At 40.5% G+C, this 20,954-nt stretch overlaps 2 protein-coding genes across 3 annotated transcripts in view; one reads left to right on the forward strand and one right to left on the reverse strand.

The window, feature by feature from the left end:
* gak (cyclin G associated kinase) overlaps positions 1-14,192 on the forward strand; it is a gene marked incomplete at its 5' end in the record, with an annotated part of 20,152 nt that extends 5,960 nt beyond the window's left edge. Inside the window, 20 exons of the mRNA XM_010776946.1 lie at positions 752-760; positions 2,730-2,779; positions 3,004-3,152; positions 3,691-3,813; positions 3,929-4,062; positions 4,155-4,349; positions 4,442-4,559; positions 5,006-5,085; positions 5,246-5,439; positions 5,623-5,784; positions 6,038-6,204; positions 6,297-6,549; positions 7,073-7,246; positions 7,476-7,499; positions 7,861-7,998; positions 8,240-8,326; positions 8,455-8,724; positions 10,084-10,232; positions 10,357-10,533; positions 11,761-14,192. Coding sequence (XP_010775248.1) covers positions 752-760; positions 2,730-2,779; positions 3,004-3,152; positions 3,691-3,813; positions 3,929-4,062; positions 4,155-4,349; positions 4,442-4,559; positions 5,006-5,085; positions 5,246-5,439; positions 5,623-5,784; positions 6,038-6,204; positions 6,297-6,549; positions 7,073-7,246; positions 7,476-7,499; positions 7,861-7,998; positions 8,240-8,326; positions 8,455-8,724; positions 10,084-10,232; positions 10,357-10,533; positions 11,761-11,862 — 2,755 coding nt within the window. The remainder of the gene's footprint in view (positions 1-751; positions 761-2,729; positions 2,780-3,003; positions 3,153-3,690; positions 3,814-3,928; positions 4,063-4,154; positions 4,350-4,441; positions 4,560-5,005; positions 5,086-5,245; positions 5,440-5,622; positions 5,785-6,037; positions 6,205-6,296; positions 6,550-7,072; positions 7,247-7,475; positions 7,500-7,860; positions 7,999-8,239; positions 8,327-8,454; positions 8,725-10,083; positions 10,233-10,356; positions 10,534-11,760) is intronic.
* Positions 14,193-15,549: 1,357 nt separating this feature from the next.
* The window catches only part of LOC104950420 (calphotin-like), an 11,675-nt gene continuing 6,270 nt past the window's right edge, over positions 15,550-20,954 (reverse strand). Inside the window, exons 3-12 of one of the 2 annotated variants that reach the window (XM_010776937.1) lie at positions 19,195-19,242; positions 18,564-18,608; positions 18,057-18,353; positions 17,706-17,738; positions 17,509-17,574; positions 17,117-17,209; positions 16,868-16,954; positions 16,630-16,731; positions 16,427-16,527; positions 15,550-16,336 (exon numbers count right to left, since the gene is read on the reverse strand). In XM_010776937.1, coding sequence (XP_010775239.1) covers positions 16,465-16,527; positions 16,630-16,731; positions 16,868-16,954; positions 17,117-17,209; positions 17,509-17,574; positions 17,706-17,738; positions 18,057-18,353; positions 18,564-18,608; positions 19,195-19,242 — 834 coding nt within the window. In that variant the 3' untranslated portion in view covers positions 15,550-16,336; positions 16,427-16,464. The remainder of the gene's footprint in view (positions 16,337-16,426; positions 16,528-16,629; positions 16,732-16,867; positions 16,955-17,116; positions 17,210-17,508; positions 17,575-17,705; positions 17,739-18,056; positions 18,354-18,563; positions 18,609-19,194; positions 19,243-20,954) is intronic. The other variant, XM_010776938.1, reaches the window with a different exon arrangement.

Consider the following 20,954-nt stretch of genomic DNA (forward strand, 5'->3'; position numbering starts at 1 on the left):
AATCAGACTAATTTGTATTTTCTGGTATTTTTTTTTTTCTTCATTTTGGTCTCTCATAGTTGAGGTATACCTAGGATGAAAATTACAGGCCTCTCTCATCTTTTTAAGTGGGAGAACTTGCACAAAGACTAAATATTTTTTTGCCCCACTGTAAGTATAATTATTACTTATTAAGTGGTTACAGCTCCACCATTAGGTTTTCTTTGTTTATCATTTATGCATAAGACGATGTGAAAACATCTGCTGATCATTTACAGTATATTTAGTGTACTTTAAGGATACACTCGTTTTTATTAGCTTGCTCCAACATTTTTCTAAACTATACTGTTTGTCCATTATGCGTTATCATGTCTCATCCTTGCTGCATCAACCTAAAGTAAATGTAGATAATTGAACACCTGCAAATTGTTTATGGAAGCGTTCATACCTACCCTACCCCCACATTTCCATTTTTAAAAGGAACCTTTTGCAGTTGAGAAAGTACCAGAAAGAAACCAACCTTACGTATCTCATCTCTCTTTGTAGTTTTTTCAGTAACCTCTGGCATAAGTCAGTTAAAAGTGGGAGTAATGCAGCAAATATTGAGAATAAGCTAAGTGTGCCTCTCTATCCATATCCATCAAAGTTTGATGTTTAATTTGGTTATTCCACCATCGGTTTGTTCCATTTGTTTGGTCGTTTTGTTTATTTTTGTTTTGTTTCTTTTCTCTGTCCCAATCCCTCATGGTCCCACTATGTGTCCATCACCTAGCAACCCAAGGTAAATATGGGTCGGTGAAATGCGTCAACTCATGCGTTGCTCTGTGTGCTCCCGTAGTGTGTGTTTGATTTAGAGGAAAGAATAAATCCTTACTAAGCCTTTTTGCTGTGCCGTGTCCGCCATCGCAGCTTGCTGATCCTAACATAACACATTAAATAATAGATAATTGAATGAATGCAACGCCTGATGTGAATGGACAGGTGAGAATCATTTGGGGTGAATGGAATGGTCATATGATTAGGAAATGATATCAGCGAATGAGAAAACAAGCAAACCATATTCCCTGTGCATGGTACAGGGAAAGAATGGGCCAGTCAATCACAGGAAACAAATCAAAGAGCTGGTGCTGTAGCGAGGGAGGCATCATGACCTAAAATAAGCAGCCCTTGGTATTAGGGCTGCTCGATTATGGTAAAAATCATAATCTCGATTATTTGGGTCAATAATTGATATCACGATTATTAAAAACGATTATCCATTTACTTTGAAAGCATCAATTTATTGGAGAAAATTAATTTGAACAGTATGTTTTTAACAGTTGATTACTTTTACTTTAAGTATAATTCAACTGAAAAACCAATACAAAAATGATTTTATTTAAAAAAAAAAAAAAAAAAAGTAATAATAAAAGAATAATCGTTTTATTTCGATTACGTTGTTTTCGTAATCGCTGCAAGCCATAATCGTAATTGCGATTTAAAATATGATTAATTGAACAGCCCTACTTGGTATACTAATCATAGCCTAGCCCTTTTAGCTACATTTAAGTAACATTCCCTGACTCCTCCATTTATTTCAAATAAATATTACATTAGTCAACTATGGGCACCATTTATCTTTCATTTTAGTTAACGATTTTCAATTGTTTTCCATTAGCTTGAGCTATCTATTCAAACCATTAATCAGTTACTTTGGCTAACTTGGCTAACTCTAGCTTACTTTTGAACCATTACTTCCCATTTCATCAATAATCTATTACTTCAAAAACTGTTGCTACAGTTTATTGATTACTTTGAGCTTTGTATCTTAACCATTTTGAAATGACTGTCAGCTGAAATGTGTATCCATAAATGTGCACATGATTTTATTACTTTTAAGCTACCTGCTTTTATGTCTCTGATCAATTGCTACCTTTTCATGCACTCGCCACACATGGCTTTTGAGTGCTTAAGTCGACTGAAAATGGGGATCGTTTTGTATTTAGTTGATCTATGTACTCGAAAGCACCTTAGGATGTTTCAATATTTGCGTATATGAATGGTTGTTTGAAAGAACGAGAGTATGGTAGTTTAGATGTTTTAAAAACTTTTAATATAACTCACTGCTTACTAGATCACCATTTTTCAGCTATAGGTGTGTCCTAACCAGCATCTCATGTCTGTCCTGATACCATTTCATTAAGTGTCATCAGCTCATATAGATTAATTTATTTTGCTTATGCTCAATTTTAATATTTGGTGGGAATCATGTTGCATTTTGTTTTTGCTTTTGTCGTACGACTATGATTTAATTTGCTGTAAAACCAACTGTAGCCTAATTTATTCGTCAATTAACTACCAATAATACTAAAACAAAAGGAGCTATCGGCAGTATTGGTCCTCTTCAGCATATTCTCATGCAACTGCCAGATGCATATAATCTACATAAAGGACAGATAAACTGGGTTATTTTTAATTTGTATTGTATTTATTATGTGGTAGGCCTTGCAGAGATGCTCTTTAAGGCATCACATAGGACCATCTCCACCCTGCAACATTGTGGCTCTTGTTATTTATCAATTGTATATAAGTGTATTTGAATACAGCAATTCCTTGTTTCTGAGAGAGTTTGTGTACCAAGCTGTTTATTAGTGGTTTTATTTCTGCAGTGTGGTGGATATTAGTCCACTTTATTTCTTGTAGACAACTTTCCTCCCGACCATGTTGTACACGTACTCTTTTCATTAGTGCACTTGTAATTTCTCTTCCAGCTATGCCAAAGGGGACCTTGATATTTCCTACATCACCTCCAGAATAGCAGGTATGAATTTGACCCTCTATAAAACCTACTTGTACCTTCTTTAATCCCCTGCTATGTCATCTACACATTATTCTATATTACTTGATGTACATGATTTTAGAGGTTATTTCATTCAGATATGGCTCGAATAAAAGCCATGTCAGGTAATATCTTAGCTTCTCTTTAACATTTTGATGAATGGGATAAACCTTTGATTTATTGGTTACACATATTTCTCTTTGTAGTCATGTCCTTCCCAGCAGAGGGGGTAGAGTCGGCGATAAAAAACAACATCGAGGACGTCCGTCTGTTCCTGGATTCCCGTCATGCTGGCCACTATGCTGTCTACAACCTCTCCAAACGATCATACCGGCCTTCTCGGTTCCACAACAGGGTACGTTTGTGTATACATGCCAATAGATGCTTACTAGCGGTGGGTATCACCAGGCTCCCCACGTTACAATACTATCGCGATACTTAAGCCAAGATATTAGGTATTATTAGGTAATCGCAAGGTATTGCGATTTGATATATTGCGTATATTTATATCTTTGTTTTGACTAATTCCTGCCAATCCCACTGACTTCACCCATGGCCATGACCACACAAGAAAAGGCTCAGCCCCAGCTAGTGGATTGAAAAAGCAATTGTTGCCAAAAACTTTCATTTTGATTTGCAATATGAATAGTTTATATAATAAAATATCGATACTTGGCGTCCGTGTATTGATACAATATCGCCAGGCAAAGTATCGCAATACTATGCTGTATTGATTATTTCCCCCACCCCTAATGCTTACTTGTTTACTCTTAACAGTCACAGTGTCAGCAGTGGTGTCGTCTTTTTGGCACTCTAATATAGAGGTTTTTATTAGCAGTATTTGCCCTTGTTTACATTTTGTTTTGTGTGTGTGTCTTTATCTGTGTGTGTAGGTTTCAGAGTGTAACTGGCAGGTGCGCCGTGCCCCCAACCTGCGCAGTCTCTACAGTGTGTGTAAGAACATGCATCTATGGCTCAAACAAGACCAGAGGAACATCTGTATAGTACACTGCCTGGTAAGTTGAGATGAGTTAAGATGTCCAACGATTAAGATGTGCTTACTCAGATGTAAATACACAGTAAGGGCAGCTTAAATACATTTAAATGTCATCCCCGTCTTTGTTTCTGTAGGACGGCAGGGCAGCATCAGCAGTGGCAGTCTGCTCCTTCCTGTGTTTCTGTCGCCTTTTCACCACAGCTGAGGCGGCCGTCTACATGTTCTCGATGAAGCGCTGCCCCCCCGGCATAGCACCCTCACACAAGAGGTAGAGTCATGGCAGAGATCCCCACCAGAACCCAAGTTATTCCTTTTTAAGCTTAAAGCACACGATCCTGATTTTGCCTTTGATCGTTGTAGGTATATTGAGTATATGTGTGACATGATGGCAGAGGAGCCCATTGTCCCTCACAGCAAGCCCATAACCATTCACTCCATCGTCATGACACCAATGCCGCTGTTCAACAAGCAGCGAAACGGCTGCAGGCCCTTCTGCGAAGTCTATGTTGGAGACGAGAGAGTCCTCACCACATCGCAGGAGTACGACAAGATGAAGTAAGTCCATTCACTAACAGAATAATACTTTCTAAGAGGAGTAAATCATTTATTATTATTTTTGACATCTGTGATATTTTTGCTCTTTCCAGGGATTTCAGGATGGAGGATGGGAAAGCGGAGATTCCCCTCAATGTGACAGTCCAAGGAGACGTACTGGTGGTGATCTACCATGCTAGATCTACGCTAGGAGGACGTCTACAAGCCAAGGTACATGCACAACGACAAGGGTAAATGCACGTGGAGTATGATTTGTAAGTTGCACTTTGTAAACACAACTTTCAAAGTTGCCCCTTCCTCCCTGGGAGGATGAACGGGGTGCTCACCAGCAGGTCATTTAGTAACAACTTTGGTCCACTTGCCATTTCCCCTTGCTAAATGTGTATTTGTCAGCACTGTGTCCAGCATTTGCCTAGCTTCCACCTGGATGCGTACTTAGGTTCTGGCACCCTGCCACATTATATACAATATGTTGACGCCTATAAACTTCCCTAACCCAGGGTCAATGCAGCCACACATTTATAGAGGGTCATATGTAATGGTGAAGAGGGATTATACTTTGGTTTTTAGAAAAATCTTTTTGCCTTTTTTAAAATGCATCACTGCACATTCTTCACAAAAAACTAAGTTTAAACTCTCTAATATTTGTGTTTCAGTTGGCATCCATGAAGATGTTTCAGATCCAGTTCCACACAGGCTTTGTCCCCAGAAACGCAACCACTGTCAAATTTAACAAGTATGTACAACAGTTTGAGAGATGCTGTACTTTTTTTACTAAACAAGATCCTTGTAGTTCAAGCTTCACATGTCTTGTTGAACAATAATATCAACTCTTTCATTTTTTATTTACCTCTTCTAATAACTTCCTGTTTCCAAACTACCTTTTCACCTGGCAGGTATGACCTGGATGCCTGTGATATCCAGGAAAAGTACCCAGACTTGTTCCAGGTCAATTTGGACGTCGAGGTAGAACCCAGAGACAGACCCAGCGCCAAGACCCCTCCCTGGGAGGGCTTTCAGACCAAGGGCCTGAACCCTAAAATCCTGTTTTCCTCTCGAGATGAGCAGCAGGAGATCCTCAGCAAATTTGGTAAGTGGCATTGCTTTACACGAAAAGGGCTTTTGGATTAGGATTGTTAGTTTTCTTTTTACATTTCCTTTATCCATCGGCTTCTCAGTTCACTTTGATATCAGACATCCTTCTGTTTTTCTCCAAAGTATGTTCTTTTTGTAATTCACATGTAACCTAACCATTACATTGTAATCCTCACAGGTAAGCCTGAGCTGCCTCGTCAGCCCGGCTCTTCTGCTTTTTATGACTCCGAGTCGCCACAGCCGGCTCAGAGTCCAGAAGGCATAAACCCAACAGAAGTAGAATCTCCTGCCAGCACCGATAGCAATGCCAACAACTTCTTCCAGACACTGGATTGGGAAGGTAATGTGCTTTTGCTCTCGTCATAATTGCATATATATTTTTATCTTGTGAACATTGGCAAAATGACCTATGTGTTCCCCTTTTTCCCTGGTACTCTAACTATTATCATCTATTCTGAATAAGGAGACAGTGCTATTTTTTGTGTCCTGCCCTAATTTTCTCACGCTGGATTTAAAACATAAAACATTCCCTGACCTCTTAACCTCTCAATGACTGTCCCACCTAATATTTGACCCTCTTCTTTTATTTGTAGATGTGGGTGGCCATCAGGATGCCTCAGACATTCAAGGAGGGGGGTACATGAATGAGGAGGAGGACCTGAGTGATCAGTCAGAAGGAGAGTCCTACTCTTACTCTGCCCCTGGGGGGGATCCTCTGTCACGGGACCCCAGTGAACCTCTGTTTGATGCTGACTTCCAGGTACAGCATGACTGCTATGAAGTACAGCCCAAATGTGTAATTTCTACAAACATCTCATTCATTTCTGTCTTTGTGTCCTTTCCTCCCCTCAGAGCTCCCCTCCTGCAGCCCAAGAACCTACCATTGATGACACAGCTGACCTCTTGGGTTTGAACTCTGGCCCCTCCATGTCCTCCACCTCCTCCTCTGCTCCTCCTCCAGGAGTCCAGGGGGGAATGAAAGCAGCATCCAGTAACAGTGACCTCCTCAACGACCTGTTTGCGCCCCCTGCTGGTCAGACAGCAGCAGTGCAGGAAGACTTGTTCTTCAGCGGGCCAGCCAGTGAGAACACATCAGACTCTAAATGTAAGGGTGGAGGTGTTAGAAAAATAGTCGTCACCGGCTTGAGCTTCAATATCAGGATACATGTATTTATTATCCCTCCAAGAATGGAAGTAGTCATCACATACAGAGCATATGATACAACTAGTTCCCAGAACAGTGTCCTTCTCTTGCTTATATACAAGAGAGGGTGTTTCACACAGTTTAGTTAGTTTACCTTATTTTTTCTCTCCAAAAGAACCGATAAAAGTACCGTTAAAAGACCGGATCGATAAGCGGTATCGATAAAAGTAGTAGTAGTACCGTTGAAACCTTAACGATACCCATCCCTATTCAACACAGTGTCTCATGAGCTTCTTCTATGTAATCATACATCCGGTTACGTACACAGCTAGAGTTGGGCCTTTGATATCATGTGCTCCTCGGATATTGAAGGAGTACATTCAGTATTTTCCCAACAGGAGGCTTTATATTTGCTTGCTGCATTGTTTAAAAAAACTTCACGGCCATCTTTAATGCATCATTATTTCCTCCTACCTCGCTGCAGCAATGGGCGACCTGTTTGATCCGTTTGGGATGGGCTCTGGCTCCGGGGTGGGCCCCACTGTGGGCTCCTCTCGGCAGGCCTCTGGGCCGGACCTGTTTGGAGACCTGTTGGGCTCTGATGGTTCAGCTCACAGTGACCCCACTCCTGCTTCTAACACAAGCCTCTTCAACCTCAGTGAGTACTACTGGGACATCACTCAGCGTTATGTCTGCTTCCAGGAGATATGATTTACACACACCTTGCACACAGGCTAATATGCCTATACGAGCGGCTTGTGTGCAGGCTGCGTCTCTTGTAGAGATAAAAGGTCCGCCTTTTTTTCTGTATGACAATGAAAAGGATTTTTAATATTGTATTGACATCATACCAACACATTACTTCAATTTAATTGATTTATTTTCAGATGATGTCACAGACATGGAATCAAGTAAATATTTATTTTCTACTCAACCCTTAATGTTTCTGTTTCAAAGCAAAAGCTCTAGCACTATTCTGTGGATGGAGCTGCATAGCTCCAAATACTTAAAGGGGAAAAAACAAACTAGTTTCGATTATTATTTGCAAATGAACATATGCTTCTCTTTCCTAAATATAAAGGACATTACTTTTTAAATTAAAACTCTCCAGCAACAAACCTATGGTTTTTTTCTTAGTTTTCCTGGACAAACAATTTCCCTAGTTTCCACAAAATCTAATGTTGCCGTCTCATTGTTCCTCATTTGCCAACAGGAAATAGAAACATGCAACAGAAACTCAATTGGTGATACTTTTGATATTTTTATTTACAGATAAGCTAGTGAAGGATGTCCCTAAGATGACATCATCGGCCAGTCAACCAGACCTGCTGGGTGGGTGGGACAGCTGGGCGGCGGGCTCCACCGCTAACATGAGCGCCACCGTTAGCAAACCCAGCTACACCAACAAAGGTGTGTGGAGGAGCCTTTTGAAGGGACTCAACATTAACTAAGCACTTTGAGTTTGGTGTATTCTGTGTAGACCATATGGAACATTTTAAAACAAAACAATTATTAGTAATTGAAAACCTTTATTGACACTATAGAAAAAAAGCAGCGAGAATGTTCATAATGCGCCCCCCCCAGATTTTTTGAACAAGGGGCAGGTAAAATAAACGAATAAATTATACCTCCCATGTTTTTGTGTCTGTAGCTTCTGGTGGGGCACCCATGTCAAAGGCCAAGTCCCAGACCTTTGATCCTTTTGCTGACCTAGGAAACCTTGGCACCAGTTTACCAGGTGAGAGACTCGGTCAGACATCTAATCGCCTGTAATGATGATACAGCTCAGTATTGCTAACAGTGGAATACATGACCTTGTTTGCCTTTTTTAAATCATTTACTATCATCCTTCTGTGTTACTTGCAGGTTCATCCAGCAGTAATATTCCGGGGCCTTCATTTAACTCAAAGGCTCCTCCCCCCTCTGCTAAATCTCAAGCCCAGCCCTGGCAGGCTGGCAGACCCCCCACAGCCCAGAGCAAATCCTGGATGGCTGGATCTGGACCTGGTTCTGCCCCCAAAGCCCCCTCTGCCTCTCAGCCCGCAGGACCACAGTCCACCAAACCCAACTACAACCTCAACTTCTCCAGTGTCATTGGTGGGAGGGAGGACAGAGGAGTTCGCGGGCTTGGATTTGGTAAGAAAGGCTATTGATCATTTGAATGGTTGAGTTCTTTCTACAATTATCACGCAAATATTGTTTTTCTCAGCAAACTGAAATAAATAAATGTGATTAGTTGTGAGCACTGGAATTCAATATCTACTGAAAAAGGAAGTGAATTCAAGAGATAAGAAGATAAGATAAGAAGTACCGTACTTTTCGGACTATACGCCGCGCCTTTTTTCCCATTTTTCGACGCTGCGGCTTATATAACGGTGCGGCTAATCTATGGATTTTTACAGCTAACGGCCACTAGGGGACCTCCTAAATCTATGGATCTTACAGGTTACAGTCCACCACCTTTAACTCTATGGGCTCTATGGCCGGTCCGCGGACCCCCAACTTTAAGCGGCGGGTTCCAGCAGGAAAAGCTGGAGGCCGGAAAAGAGTGAGACAGGTAGCGCGCAAAAGTAAAAGTGGAAGCGAGAGTGGTACGAGAGACAGAACGAGAGCAAGACAGACAGACATTACGAGAGCGAGACAGTTTGTCCCCGTACCACTGGTTGAAAACCGCTGCTGTAGATCACTGCCGGTACGTGCGCTGGGAGCGCACCGTTTAAGTTTGAAAGTTGAAAAGTTTGTGTGTCTGAAACGCTATGTGATACAGTACAGTTTACACAGCACAGTACATGTTCTGTAGCTGCTATTGCACTAAATGGTAACACTTGAATACGTTATGCAAATATGCAACTTGTTTGTTGAAATGTTAATAAATGGGAGCATCCTCAAACAGCCATCTCTTTCCCGACAATCCCCTCTGTGCACGAACCCTTACATATGGTAATTAAACATTAAAACACCTGCGGCTTATAGTCCAGTGCGGCTTATACATGTACACATCATTCAATTTAGCTGCTGCGGCTTATATTCAGGTGCCCCTTATAGTCCGAAAATTACGGTACTTTATTGATCCCAATTTGGGTTATGTTTGCGTTGCAGCAGCATAAAAAGACACGGCATTGTACATAAGAGAAATTAAAATAAATAAACAATCCAAAATGTAAACATCTCAAATAGCAATAAAATAGCATTAAAATGTGGAGAATATACATGTGGAAATACAAATGTACAGTAACAAAATATAAAGCAGGATATTATATATACATTAATCGGGCAAGGAATGGATTATTAAATATTAACTTGAATATAAATGTTAAATGTACAGTGGAAGTTTAAATCCAGTTATCCAAGAGAAGCTATGGAGCAGAGAGGAACCTGTCATTTGTAACTATTTAGGTCAAACATTGCATTAATTCTATGGTCTGAATTGTTTTTGGGAATTGAGATAAAGTTCTCCAAAAAAATGAAAAACCTATGTTCTGTGTATTAACGCAGGCGCCAAGCCCAAGGTAAAGGTGGATGATTTTGAAGACCTGCTGTCCACTCAGGGTTTTGCCTCTAGGCCTGATAGGAAGGGACCAAGGACAATCGCTGAAATGAGGAGGCAGGAGCTCACTAAAGACATCGATCCACTCAAATTACAGGTGACAATTTAAACACACATGTGAAAGACATACAAACCCCTGAAAACACATATTATTCCAACCAAATTCTGAAATGTTTGTCCAAGTAAAGTGGTAACAGTTTGTGTTTGTTGTCATGCTGCAGATCTTGGACTGGATCGAGGGGAAGGAGCGTAACATCCGGGCGCTGCTGTCCACTCTTCACACGGTGCTGTGGGAGGGGGAGACCCGCTGGAAGCCGGTGGGCATGGCTGACCTGGTGACCCCTGACCAGGTGAAGAAGTTCTACAGGAAGGCTGTGCTGATTGTCCATCCAGATAAGGTACAGTAAAGAAATGCTGCTTATGCATTTATTGGCATTTAAACTAACCCTCTTCCAGACACTGACAAGGCAACATTGGATACTGTTTTTTATCATTGGGCGAACATTTCACAATCACTTTTCATTATGTTGTAATTCATGTGATACCCCAGGGTAGGCAGTTTTTAGAAAATACCAAAAAGTTATAAAAATATGAAAATACATCCTCATCCTGCACCACTCCTATCTCCGTCTTAACCACTTTCCAACATCTGTGGGTGTAGTGGCCGATTATGCATAATAGAATGTTCAAAGGCCACTTAGTCTACGAGGCGAATTCGAGTATTGACTCACGTAAATTGGAAGAAATCCAAATACCTTGCATCGTTCCATTCAAGTGCTTTATACAAAAGTTCAATTGATCAGTAGGCGTGCGGATGTGTGCGGTCAAACACTTTTCCGACTTCCCCTATAGACTTCCTGCTGTGTCACGCCGGCAGCGTCAATTAAACTCGAGAATGCGCACTAAGTTCTGCTTTCTATAAATAATGACAAAACATAAAAGTAGAGCAGTCCATTAAAAAAAAAAAAAACAGTATAATTATAATTCATAGCTATTCAGCTAGTTAGTTAACTTAAAAGAATATGCAATTAGCTCACCAAAACATAAATATTTACCATAAATAATGTGCTTAAATGGCTCTTACAGTGGGCTTGTAAAGCCCCTTGAGATGAGACACTGTGATTGGCTCTGGCTGTCTACAATGTCAGCAAAGTATTTAAATTCATAGATGAGAAAATAAAAAAAGTTGCAGAGTGAGTTATAGAGAGCTGCCTCGAGCCTTTGGCTTCTGGCAGCAGAAGGCTAAAATATCCTCTCTTAAATCCCGGAAATTTTAAGTAAGTCAGTCTTCCTTTTTGGGATGCTTTGCAATGTATTCAGTTGTTGCCAATTCTGGATTTGCATCTTTTCCAGCACGATATTCCTCCGTTGACATGCACACTGCATTTGTACAAGAGTGTACACAAATGTTCTCTCCTGCTCTTTCTCTGAAATTGGCTAAAGTCTCCCTTCATGTGCTGAATGTATTAAAACCAGGAAAGAGACCCAAGAGGAGTTACAGAAGTGTAGTTTTCTCTCACACCACGTCTTATCGTATCCCAAAAGTTAATAAAATAATATTAAAGTGCCTAGCCCAGCTTTAACTGTTCTTTATTGATTGGCGAATGTATTCTCTCTCTCTGCAGGCGACAGACAAGCCTTACGAACATTACGCTAAGATGATCTTCATGGAATTGAACGACGCCTGGTCAGAGTTTGAGAACCAGGGATTCAAGTCACTCTTCTAAAACCCTGGTCTGGTTTCCAGCTAGACCAGATCAGACTGGCTGGATTTTGCCTAACCAGATGGGTTGGACTGGGCCACATTGGACAGGACTGAGCCCACATTGGGCCTTAGGGGGACGGAGCCTCTGAGAGGTGTCCTCTCTACCATTCCCTTCACTCCCTTCTTCCTTCCTTACTTTCTTCTGTTTCTACAGTCAAGGAAAAAGACCGTTGGCCTCATGTCCGGCTGTAGAAAAGAAATTATCCTCACTGGTTCACAAAGAGCCAGTAAAATAAACATTGTGATACAGTAGTACTTAAACTCACTGCCTACCTGTATGACTGCCTGAGTGGTGCTGCACACATCTGGAGGGGAAGAACGAGTGACAATCAAAGAAGACAAAATCTAAAAAAGACATCAGATAATACAAATACTTTAAAAAGACCCAGCTGGTTATCCTGTCATAGGTTTAGATACAAAGATTTAATGACCCCCCCACACTTGTAAAAATGCTGGTCTAATCATCTGTAGCTGGCAGGTTTGTCATTAGTGCCTGGCACTTTAGCAAACGACCGGTCATTTCACTGACTGGTAAAAAATAAAAAATGAACATGGCTGTACATTTTTCAGCATGCCGGCCGACAGTGTTTTTAAGCTTTGTTGCTTCAAAAAATATTGAATGTTGCTGATGAATCTTGGTAACAACCAAACACAGCATCCAACGGACAAAGAAAATATATCCTGCCTCGGATGAAGAAGCAGGATTAAAAATATCCGGAGGATTTTCAAACAAAAATACATCTAATGATAATATTAAAACTAGAAGTGCTACCTTTTGGGCTCAACAGTTAGTTGGGTTTGATGTTGAGCAATTTCTTCTCCAGAAGTACTTTGCCTGCTGAACACTACTAGTGCTGCTTCTACCATTACAGTGACTGCTACACACACTCCTCAGATTGATGTTAAAATCTGCATCCCAAACTTCTGACAGGAGCTGAACTTGTTTTGGAGCCCCATATAAACCTAAGCGGGCAGTCTGTTGTTTTTTCAAGTGCTCTTTTAATTCCTACCCACTCAGGCTATACTGTGTAGCTAACTGCATGCTCTCACACACCAAACCTCTCATCAACAGGGGGTTGGTGTGTTTGATTTCAAACCAGGGTAGTCCGAACGGACGGGGGTTCTTTTATTGAAGTGCTCTTTTTCTTGTAGCAGATTCAGAGAAGAGTGTACCTGCCTGATACAGTTGTGTGACTTCATGCCTTTTCCAGCATCACTGTCATTATTAACCCCTCTCTGTATGGCCAGCCCCCCCCCCCCCCCCCACCATCTTCAGCGCTCATTTCATTGGACATTTCTTTTTCAGTGCATAGGAGGAGATAAAAAAGTGAAGGAATAAAAAGAGACATTCGTGATTTATTCTGGTTGCTAAGGTTTTCTGTGTAGGTTTGTTTTGCCCTTTTTGTCAATTAATCACCAATTCAATGTAAATATGAAAATAATATCATCCATCAAGTGGCTTTATTAAGATTCCATCCTGGGGAGCTGATTTATTATGGAGCTTTACTGTGTGAATGGTTGAGTGAGTATGTGTGAAAGTCAGTGTGTGCGAGTGTTTCTTTCTGGCAAAAGATAATGAAACCTTATTGGACATCATGCTTTCTTGTCTGCAATCACAATCTTTTATTTCTTAATTTAATTTCTTCCAGCCTCTCACACACTCCAAACAAGTATTTAGAACTTTTTCTTGCTTTTTCCCCCCCTTTTTCTATTTTTTAAATTTAAAATTTTACCTCATGGACCAATCAAATCACCTGTTTTTCGTATTTATTATATTTTTTGGGAAGGTTGGGGGTTATAATGACATGTATTCATGCATATTGATGGCACAAGTGAAATTGTTCAGATAATATATAAGTGGAATATGCTGAAAGTGGGACAGTCGGTGGTTGATCAGTGAGCCTCTTTGTTGCTGTTTCCATTCCAAAGCATCTATTAATACGAATGTGCTTTTATGAAATATATATATTTATCCTCTCTGTTGTTAAACTGTATATGTTTATAATTTGTCTGTTCAGTTTTTTGTTGTTTCCCTTTTTTTTTTTTCTTTACTCTTGCTTGTTTTGCATTTTGACATTTTGAACTTCCAACATGAGGGGCCAGTAAACCTAAGTTAGAAAAAAATGAATAAGCTGATGCTTGAATTCAGTTCTTTGAAAGTATCACAGCACAAAGAGGGAGGATTGCAAACCACACATCTGCAGTGTTAACTGTACCAAATTACATCATACTAATATGAATGTAGATTTCAATGAAAAAACTAATAAAAACCTTTTGATTTGAGGCAAATTATTTGGTTTCATGGTTTGTTTTGAAGTTTCTTGCTTGCTACACATCACATAAATCAGACAGATGAGAATGTATTAAACCGGATACACTGGTAGAAACCTGGCCATCAGCGTGCTAAAGGTACTGACTATTGCACTTCAGAATCCTCACTAATCCTCGTGTTACTATATGCTTCATCCATAGAATTAACTTTGAAACTGGGCCTGCTAAATGGATGCCATCAATGTGAGGTGTAACCAAGTTTATCAATGGTGCATAAACTTCAACATTTGCATTTTTTTAATGGGTTGTGAGTTTTGTAAGACAAAGTCTTTATATCCATAAACCTTTTAAGGAAATTCAAAGGGTTTATGACTTAAAGGTCACATTATGCTAAATCCACTTTGTCTTTTATACATAAACATGTGTCCCTTCTGTGTAAAGAGATTCTGAAAGTTTCACAACAAATATTTGCTCTCTTTTTGTCCTGATCCATTTTTATAAAAACCTGTCTGAAAATGAGCTGATCCGATTTTGGCCACTTTGTGATTTCATGATTTTTTGGCTTGTGTAACCATTAGCCAATAACCAACCAAGGTAACACCCGCCCCCCACCTTATCACCTGAATCTCCTCCTAGAGCACAATTTGGGTTTTTGTAACCAAATCTCTCTCAGAGGGCGCGTGGAGTGGCTCCTTATTTTCATCCAAAGTAAAAGACAGAATCAGCACTTTTGAAATAGGGCTGAAACAGAGGGGATTATGGGATGCTGCAATGATCCGTTTGGTGTTTCAAGCAAAACACTTCAGACATGTTTTGTATATATCTGAGACCTATAATATATTGATGAAAAACAGTATAATAGGGGACCTTTAATGTTAGTTGAGTTTATACAGCTGTGTTTCTCAAGAAGAATTAAAATGGCCACATCACAAGGCAATTTGAAATTCTATGACGAAGGATATTTAAAACCGAGTAGCCGACTACCGGAGGGGCAAGTCGAGAAATGAAATGAGTCCCTACAATATTCGCCCAAGTAAATTGTTAACAGCATGTCAGAAGCCCAATTGATACTTCTGGTTCCCATATACGTTGGAACAAAGCTAAACCTTAAGCCAGTAATCGTTTGAACCCTTAAACAATTACCGATAAAAAATTACAATTTTTTTTATCTCCAAAGAAAAAACATAACCAGACTATTCTTTACAGGTTGCATTTCTAAAAATCTGATATTGCCAGTACAGAATTGATAGAAAATTGAGAGAATATACTGTATTTCGCATTTACTAGTCATGTCCCTTACGCAATTAAATGCAAACCATTTCTCCTGATCTGTTGGGTGTGAGTGATAGTGTATAGAAAGAACAACAAGTACTCCTGCTTCACAATGAGTTACAGCTTTATTTCAAACGTGGACCAACCAAATCACCAGATCACATTACGTTTCCTTTCCAGAGCACAGACTTTGAACAAAACTGTAGCACATCATAGGGTCTATACAAAATGGATTTAAAAAAGTGAAGGAAAAGGGGAAAGGGCATGGCCTCTCAGCTCCCCCCTGCTCCCCAAACTGCCTTTTTCCAGTGGCCATGCAACTAAAAACTCCCACTCTAGGATAGCACTTAGTTTTGGCAGAGAGAACTGGAGGACAGAAATGAAGGCTGGGGAAAGTTTGATGGTAAAAAAAGACCTCTCGAAAATGTGAAGTTTTCCATTCCACATGAACAGGCCCCAGTACAACTATAGCCACATTCATCATCGTTACAGGTTTCACATGCATTGGTTATGCTGCATGGACGCAGACGTGCTGGAGAGAGGAACATGCCCCGATATCAGGCACTGCCAGTTATATCGATTTAGGAATCATCATCTCTCAAGCACTCCTGCTTCCACTGCTAATGCAAATTCAGGGTGGTTGGTGAATACTACAGATAAGGAGTCACAATATGTTTGTTTCCATTTCTGCACACTTATGACAAGTCTGTTGTGCTGCCTTGAATGCAGCTGGTTTTGGCTCAGTGACATCTGGTTTGGTGTTTTGATAAAAACCAGGGCCGGAAAGGCACTTCAAAGTGTGGATGTCCCTTCAAATGCGTGGAGTAAATCCCTAAAAAAAATCAACACTTCAGCTGGAAAGCTTTGAGTACTCCGAATGGCCAAAGGGGAATCTGTAAAAGACAAAGGATAGGAGTCAGTTTGTTGCTGCTGCTGCTTGAAACAGTTATTCAAGTGAGATGTTCAAAGTGTTGGATACTTACAAAGACAGAAAAGGTCTTCCAAGCTGTGTAATGTGGATCTAGCCCTCGATGGAGAGCTCTGGAACAATGTGTCCGTTCAACGTTGGCTCCACTGACATCTCCTGAAAATAAAACGAGACATTAGATCAGGCGAGTGCACAGTGAATCTCCAATATTATATATTTGATCATTACTGTAGACATTGTTCATGCTTTGCTTCTTACCATTGAGCTGATCTGCACAGACTGCATCTGGCATGGCATGTCGCACATTTCAGTTTTGAGTTCTGACAGCACATCCAAACAAGTCTGCTCAGGAACGGCTTGCTGGAAAAACAAGGGTGGGGCCGGTTAATAAAAACAAAACCGTCCGACATTCTTTTTATAATATTAGCAATAATGGTGCTGTTTTACATTATATTCATAGAAGTTTGTACAATTTCCAAGCTTTATATTAACTCACAATGATCATCTCCTCTGCGGGGGACGCAGCAGGCTCAGCGGGTGTTACCTCTGGTTCTGAGGGGGTGTCGATAACTTCCACAACTTCCTAAATAAAAGCAAACGGAGAGATGCTCGTTAAAGCAGAGCATACAAGTAGCAAAAAACACTTTTAACAGCAGGTTTGCATTGCTGGGAAGACAGTCTATGTTTAGTGGGGGCTTTATCCAGAACTAATGTCAACATCAAAGAACATTTTAGATGCTCTCACCGCATGGACAGCAGCAGACTCAGCGATGGCGACCTCCACAGCAGCGACAGATTCTGTGACAACAAAGTCATCGACCAGGCACTCAGCAAGGACCTGGATAAACATAAGGGAACAAGGTGAGAACATTTAAAGATATTCCACAGGCAAGGTCAAATAATGTAAATGAGGAGAACTAATAAGCACACATCCCAGGAGAAAATGGCAACTGGCTATCAACTAGGTTTGTTTTAAATGGCTTGAAAGCAGAGTGCATTGGCATCATTAGAAATGTCCTAATACTGACATAAACCACATTTGTATTTCGGGGGGTTTTAAAGGTAGAATGCAGCAAATCCTAAATGATCACATGACCTTGAAATGCAGTTCCCAATTGTTTAAAGTTCAGGGTTTACCTCCTTGACTTCAGTTACAGGGGCTTCAGCCTCTTCTACTGGAGCGTCAGGGACGATTTCTGGCTCCTGGTGAAACAACAGATAGTGCCATGTCAATATTCAGAACACCATAAGCATGTGTGGCCCAGGTAAAATTGCTACTTTTGAAAATATTGCCAAAACAAAACATTGATTAGGTCCAAAGAGAGAACACTCACCACTGGGATTTCCTCAGATGGGGCAGCAACATCCTGAAAGATAACAGGACAGAGCAAATCAGTCTTTGCTGTTAAGTTGCATTATGAAAGTAAAAGGAACATGCCAGCAAACAAAGTCAGATGAAGTTCTACTTAATCAAGGTTTAGTATTTATGAAAGGAAAGTCTAGTGAAATAATGAAAATGATATGGATCTTCCACAAGAAGCACAGCTGTTCAAACCACATGCAACTTACAATCACAAATAAAAACTACATAAAAATCAAAGGACATTGTTTTTTGTTCTTGGAAGGGAAATAAGAAAAAGTTAAAGAAAAGGGAAAAAATATCGCTTTTTTAATCGAACTGGCACCTCTGTGATAGCAACAGACTCAGCAGAGACTTCAGGTGATTCTTCAGCCAACACTTCGATTTCAGCTTCATCCTCTTGTTCTGGTACCTCTGCGGCAACCTTTTCAACCACTGCTTCTGCGACAACCTCCACCACAGTTTCCGCAACGGCCTCCTCTACAGCGGGTTCAGCAGCAACCGGCTCACTGACAAGTTCTTCTACCAATGGTTCTTCAGAAGCTTCAGTAATGGCGACCGCTTCTTCCTCTGCCAAGGCCTCTGCCTTCACTTCAGTCACTGTCTCGCAGACATCAAGTGTCTGGACATGCAAAGTCAACACGGCACACATTATGAAACACCATGCAACATGCACACAGATGAACGAATGGTTACACTTGGTTCATATGAGTCACTGACAATCTATCGGGGCAATGATATGTGATGAAATGATGACCTACATGCATGAACAAGACTACAGAGTTGGTAATGATGTAACTATAGTGACAAGACTTGCTGTCAAAGTGCTTACCAGTTCAGTTGCTGTGGTTACAGTTGTAGCCTCCTCTGTCAGAATCTGGAGAATAAGAAATAAAAACACTTTAAGACAAGGGCTGGTTATCTGCTAAACAGACTTGATAGAAAATATTTCACAATTATCTTCACTACAAACTAAAATAAAACTGTTTAAGCAACCTGCCCACCAATTGCAGCACAATAAATACCCATTACCTACATCAAAAGTAGTGTGAGGTGTTGAGGATGAAAAAAAGCGTAATCCTTTCTTTCTGAACAAAAAAAATACAAGAGAATGTGACCTGAGGCAAGTGTGGGGGCCTTTTGTAAGTTGTGAAGTTAGAAATACTGTGTTACCGTGGTGTAACAAAAAAAGAAAAACTTGGATTAAGGCAGGTGTCCTTTCTGAACAGCATTATGCTTTTTATAGGGTCTGCATGCCTAACCTGATTGACCCATTAGTTTTACCTTATAACATGGCGCAATGTGGCATTTTCAGATGTCGTAAAAAACACCAACTCATCAAAAACTAAAGCAGGTCTTACTTGAAATTAGTTATGTTGAGCTATGATCAACATACTAGTTCACACTTGTGAAATCTGCCTCCGGCTAATACCAACATTTTGCAAATGCAAATTTGTTCTTACCTCGGTCTCAACAGGGGCTGCTACTGGAGCCTCAGCTGGGGGTACAACCTACGAAAGAAAAGGAGAATGTTTACTTACAAGTCAGCTACACCATCATAAAGATATGCATTGTTATCCAATGAAAACATGTTGAGGGGCAGAAGTGTAAATACAAAATAAAAGCACATCAACCAGAATTAAGAGGTAATTAAATACATTTGCCTGTTAAACTGCTTCCATTACTCCTTTTTTCCCCACAACAGTTAAGGTCACACTTAGAGAGGCATATGAGTTCTAAAAATGTGCCTCAAGCAAAAGGATTCACAAAACAGTTTGTAAGCCAAACTGTAGCTGTATTCACCTCGAGGATTAACAGTAAACCCAATGACATTCTTAGAAGGTTCACAGTTTACAAAAAGTTATACAGTTTACTGAAATAAGATCAAATGCACACTTTAAAAAAAAGAATGCTGTGTGTTGGCTGTATGTCAGGAGAGGAACACTAAACATAGGTTTTATAAATAACATAATGGTGAGCTAGTAAGCCCATTTGCCAACCCCTTTTTGTAACCCAGCCCAGATTCATAAAAAGTAAGTCTTCAAACTTAAAAAAGGGCATTTCAAGCATCTGCTCTGATTTGGACATGGAGCAAGACATTGGATCTGTATCACAAAAAAGCAGCAATGCTCTGTAGTCTGCACCACGTTTTAACATTCTTGCATTAAAATGTAATCGATTTTATTAGCATTACTCAATTAAATATGTTCTAGATACCTATGCCACATGCCAAGTCATTTTACTTTGCAGGGGCAACCCGACACATTTACAGAAAACAGTTGGCAGTAACCTAAATGGCCACTGGTGGCCCCCACTGTGCAGCCAATAGGGAGAGCTATAGTGGCAGTAACAGTGAGCAGCACATAAATAGTGTAAAACTTCGTAGTCAACAGTAAATTATTTAAAAGTCTTGTATCAGCCACTCTACAATGTGGGGCAAGTCTGGTGCATGCAGTCTGGTGCTAGGCAAAATAAGACCAATCATTCAAATTCATCTAAAGTTTATGCTACAGTGCAAACTGAGTGAAAAGTCACAGGAGACTTAAAATGCTTGTGGTTACGATGAGTTAGTTACCCATCTCCACCTCTTTGCATTGTGCTACTGAAAGGTGATGAATCCTGTTTGCCAAGATTTACACAACCTACTGAACAAAAGCCAAGTGGGCAGAAATGCATGTATGGTTTAGGGTAAATACATACTCCAGCTAAAGCCTCTGGGGGAAGGTATAGGGGAGAGAAAGGAGGAGGGAAGGGCAGGAGGGAGGGGGGTGGACTATAGGCCTTCCTTTGCTTAACAGGAAAACAGGCGTGCACACAGTATAGAATGCATACCCCCTCCGGGCTGTCCAAGCACCAGAACACTTTGTACAAACTGGTCTGAACGCAGATCCTGCCTCACCAGTCCTACTGAAAAGCAATTCCAGCCAACAACAAAGCTTATCTAGAAACTGACCATTTTTATACGGATGGTAAACTTTATATGGACTGCAATGAGCTAAATGCAATAAGAAAACCGTTTGGCCTTTTCAGGAATCAAGAGTTTAGGGAAACTATTTTACAAAGCTCAACATAAAGCAAGCACAATTTAAAACCAAAACAGGGACGCGTTTGGATTTTTGCATAAACAAAGACCTATTGAGCCCCCAAAAACACTCCTAAAAAGTTGCCAGGTAATGTGGGCAAGGAAAGAGGGTGGACACTAGGTGGGAAGGTAGGTGGGGGG

This window comes from Notothenia coriiceps, unplaced genomic scaffold (genome assembly GCF_000735185.1).
Source record: "Notothenia coriiceps isolate Sejong01 unplaced genomic scaffold, NC01 NC01_scaffold00017532, whole genome shotgun sequence".
In the NCBI taxonomy this organism is placed as follows: Eukaryota; Metazoa; Chordata; class Actinopteri; order Perciformes; family Nototheniidae; genus Notothenia; species Notothenia coriiceps.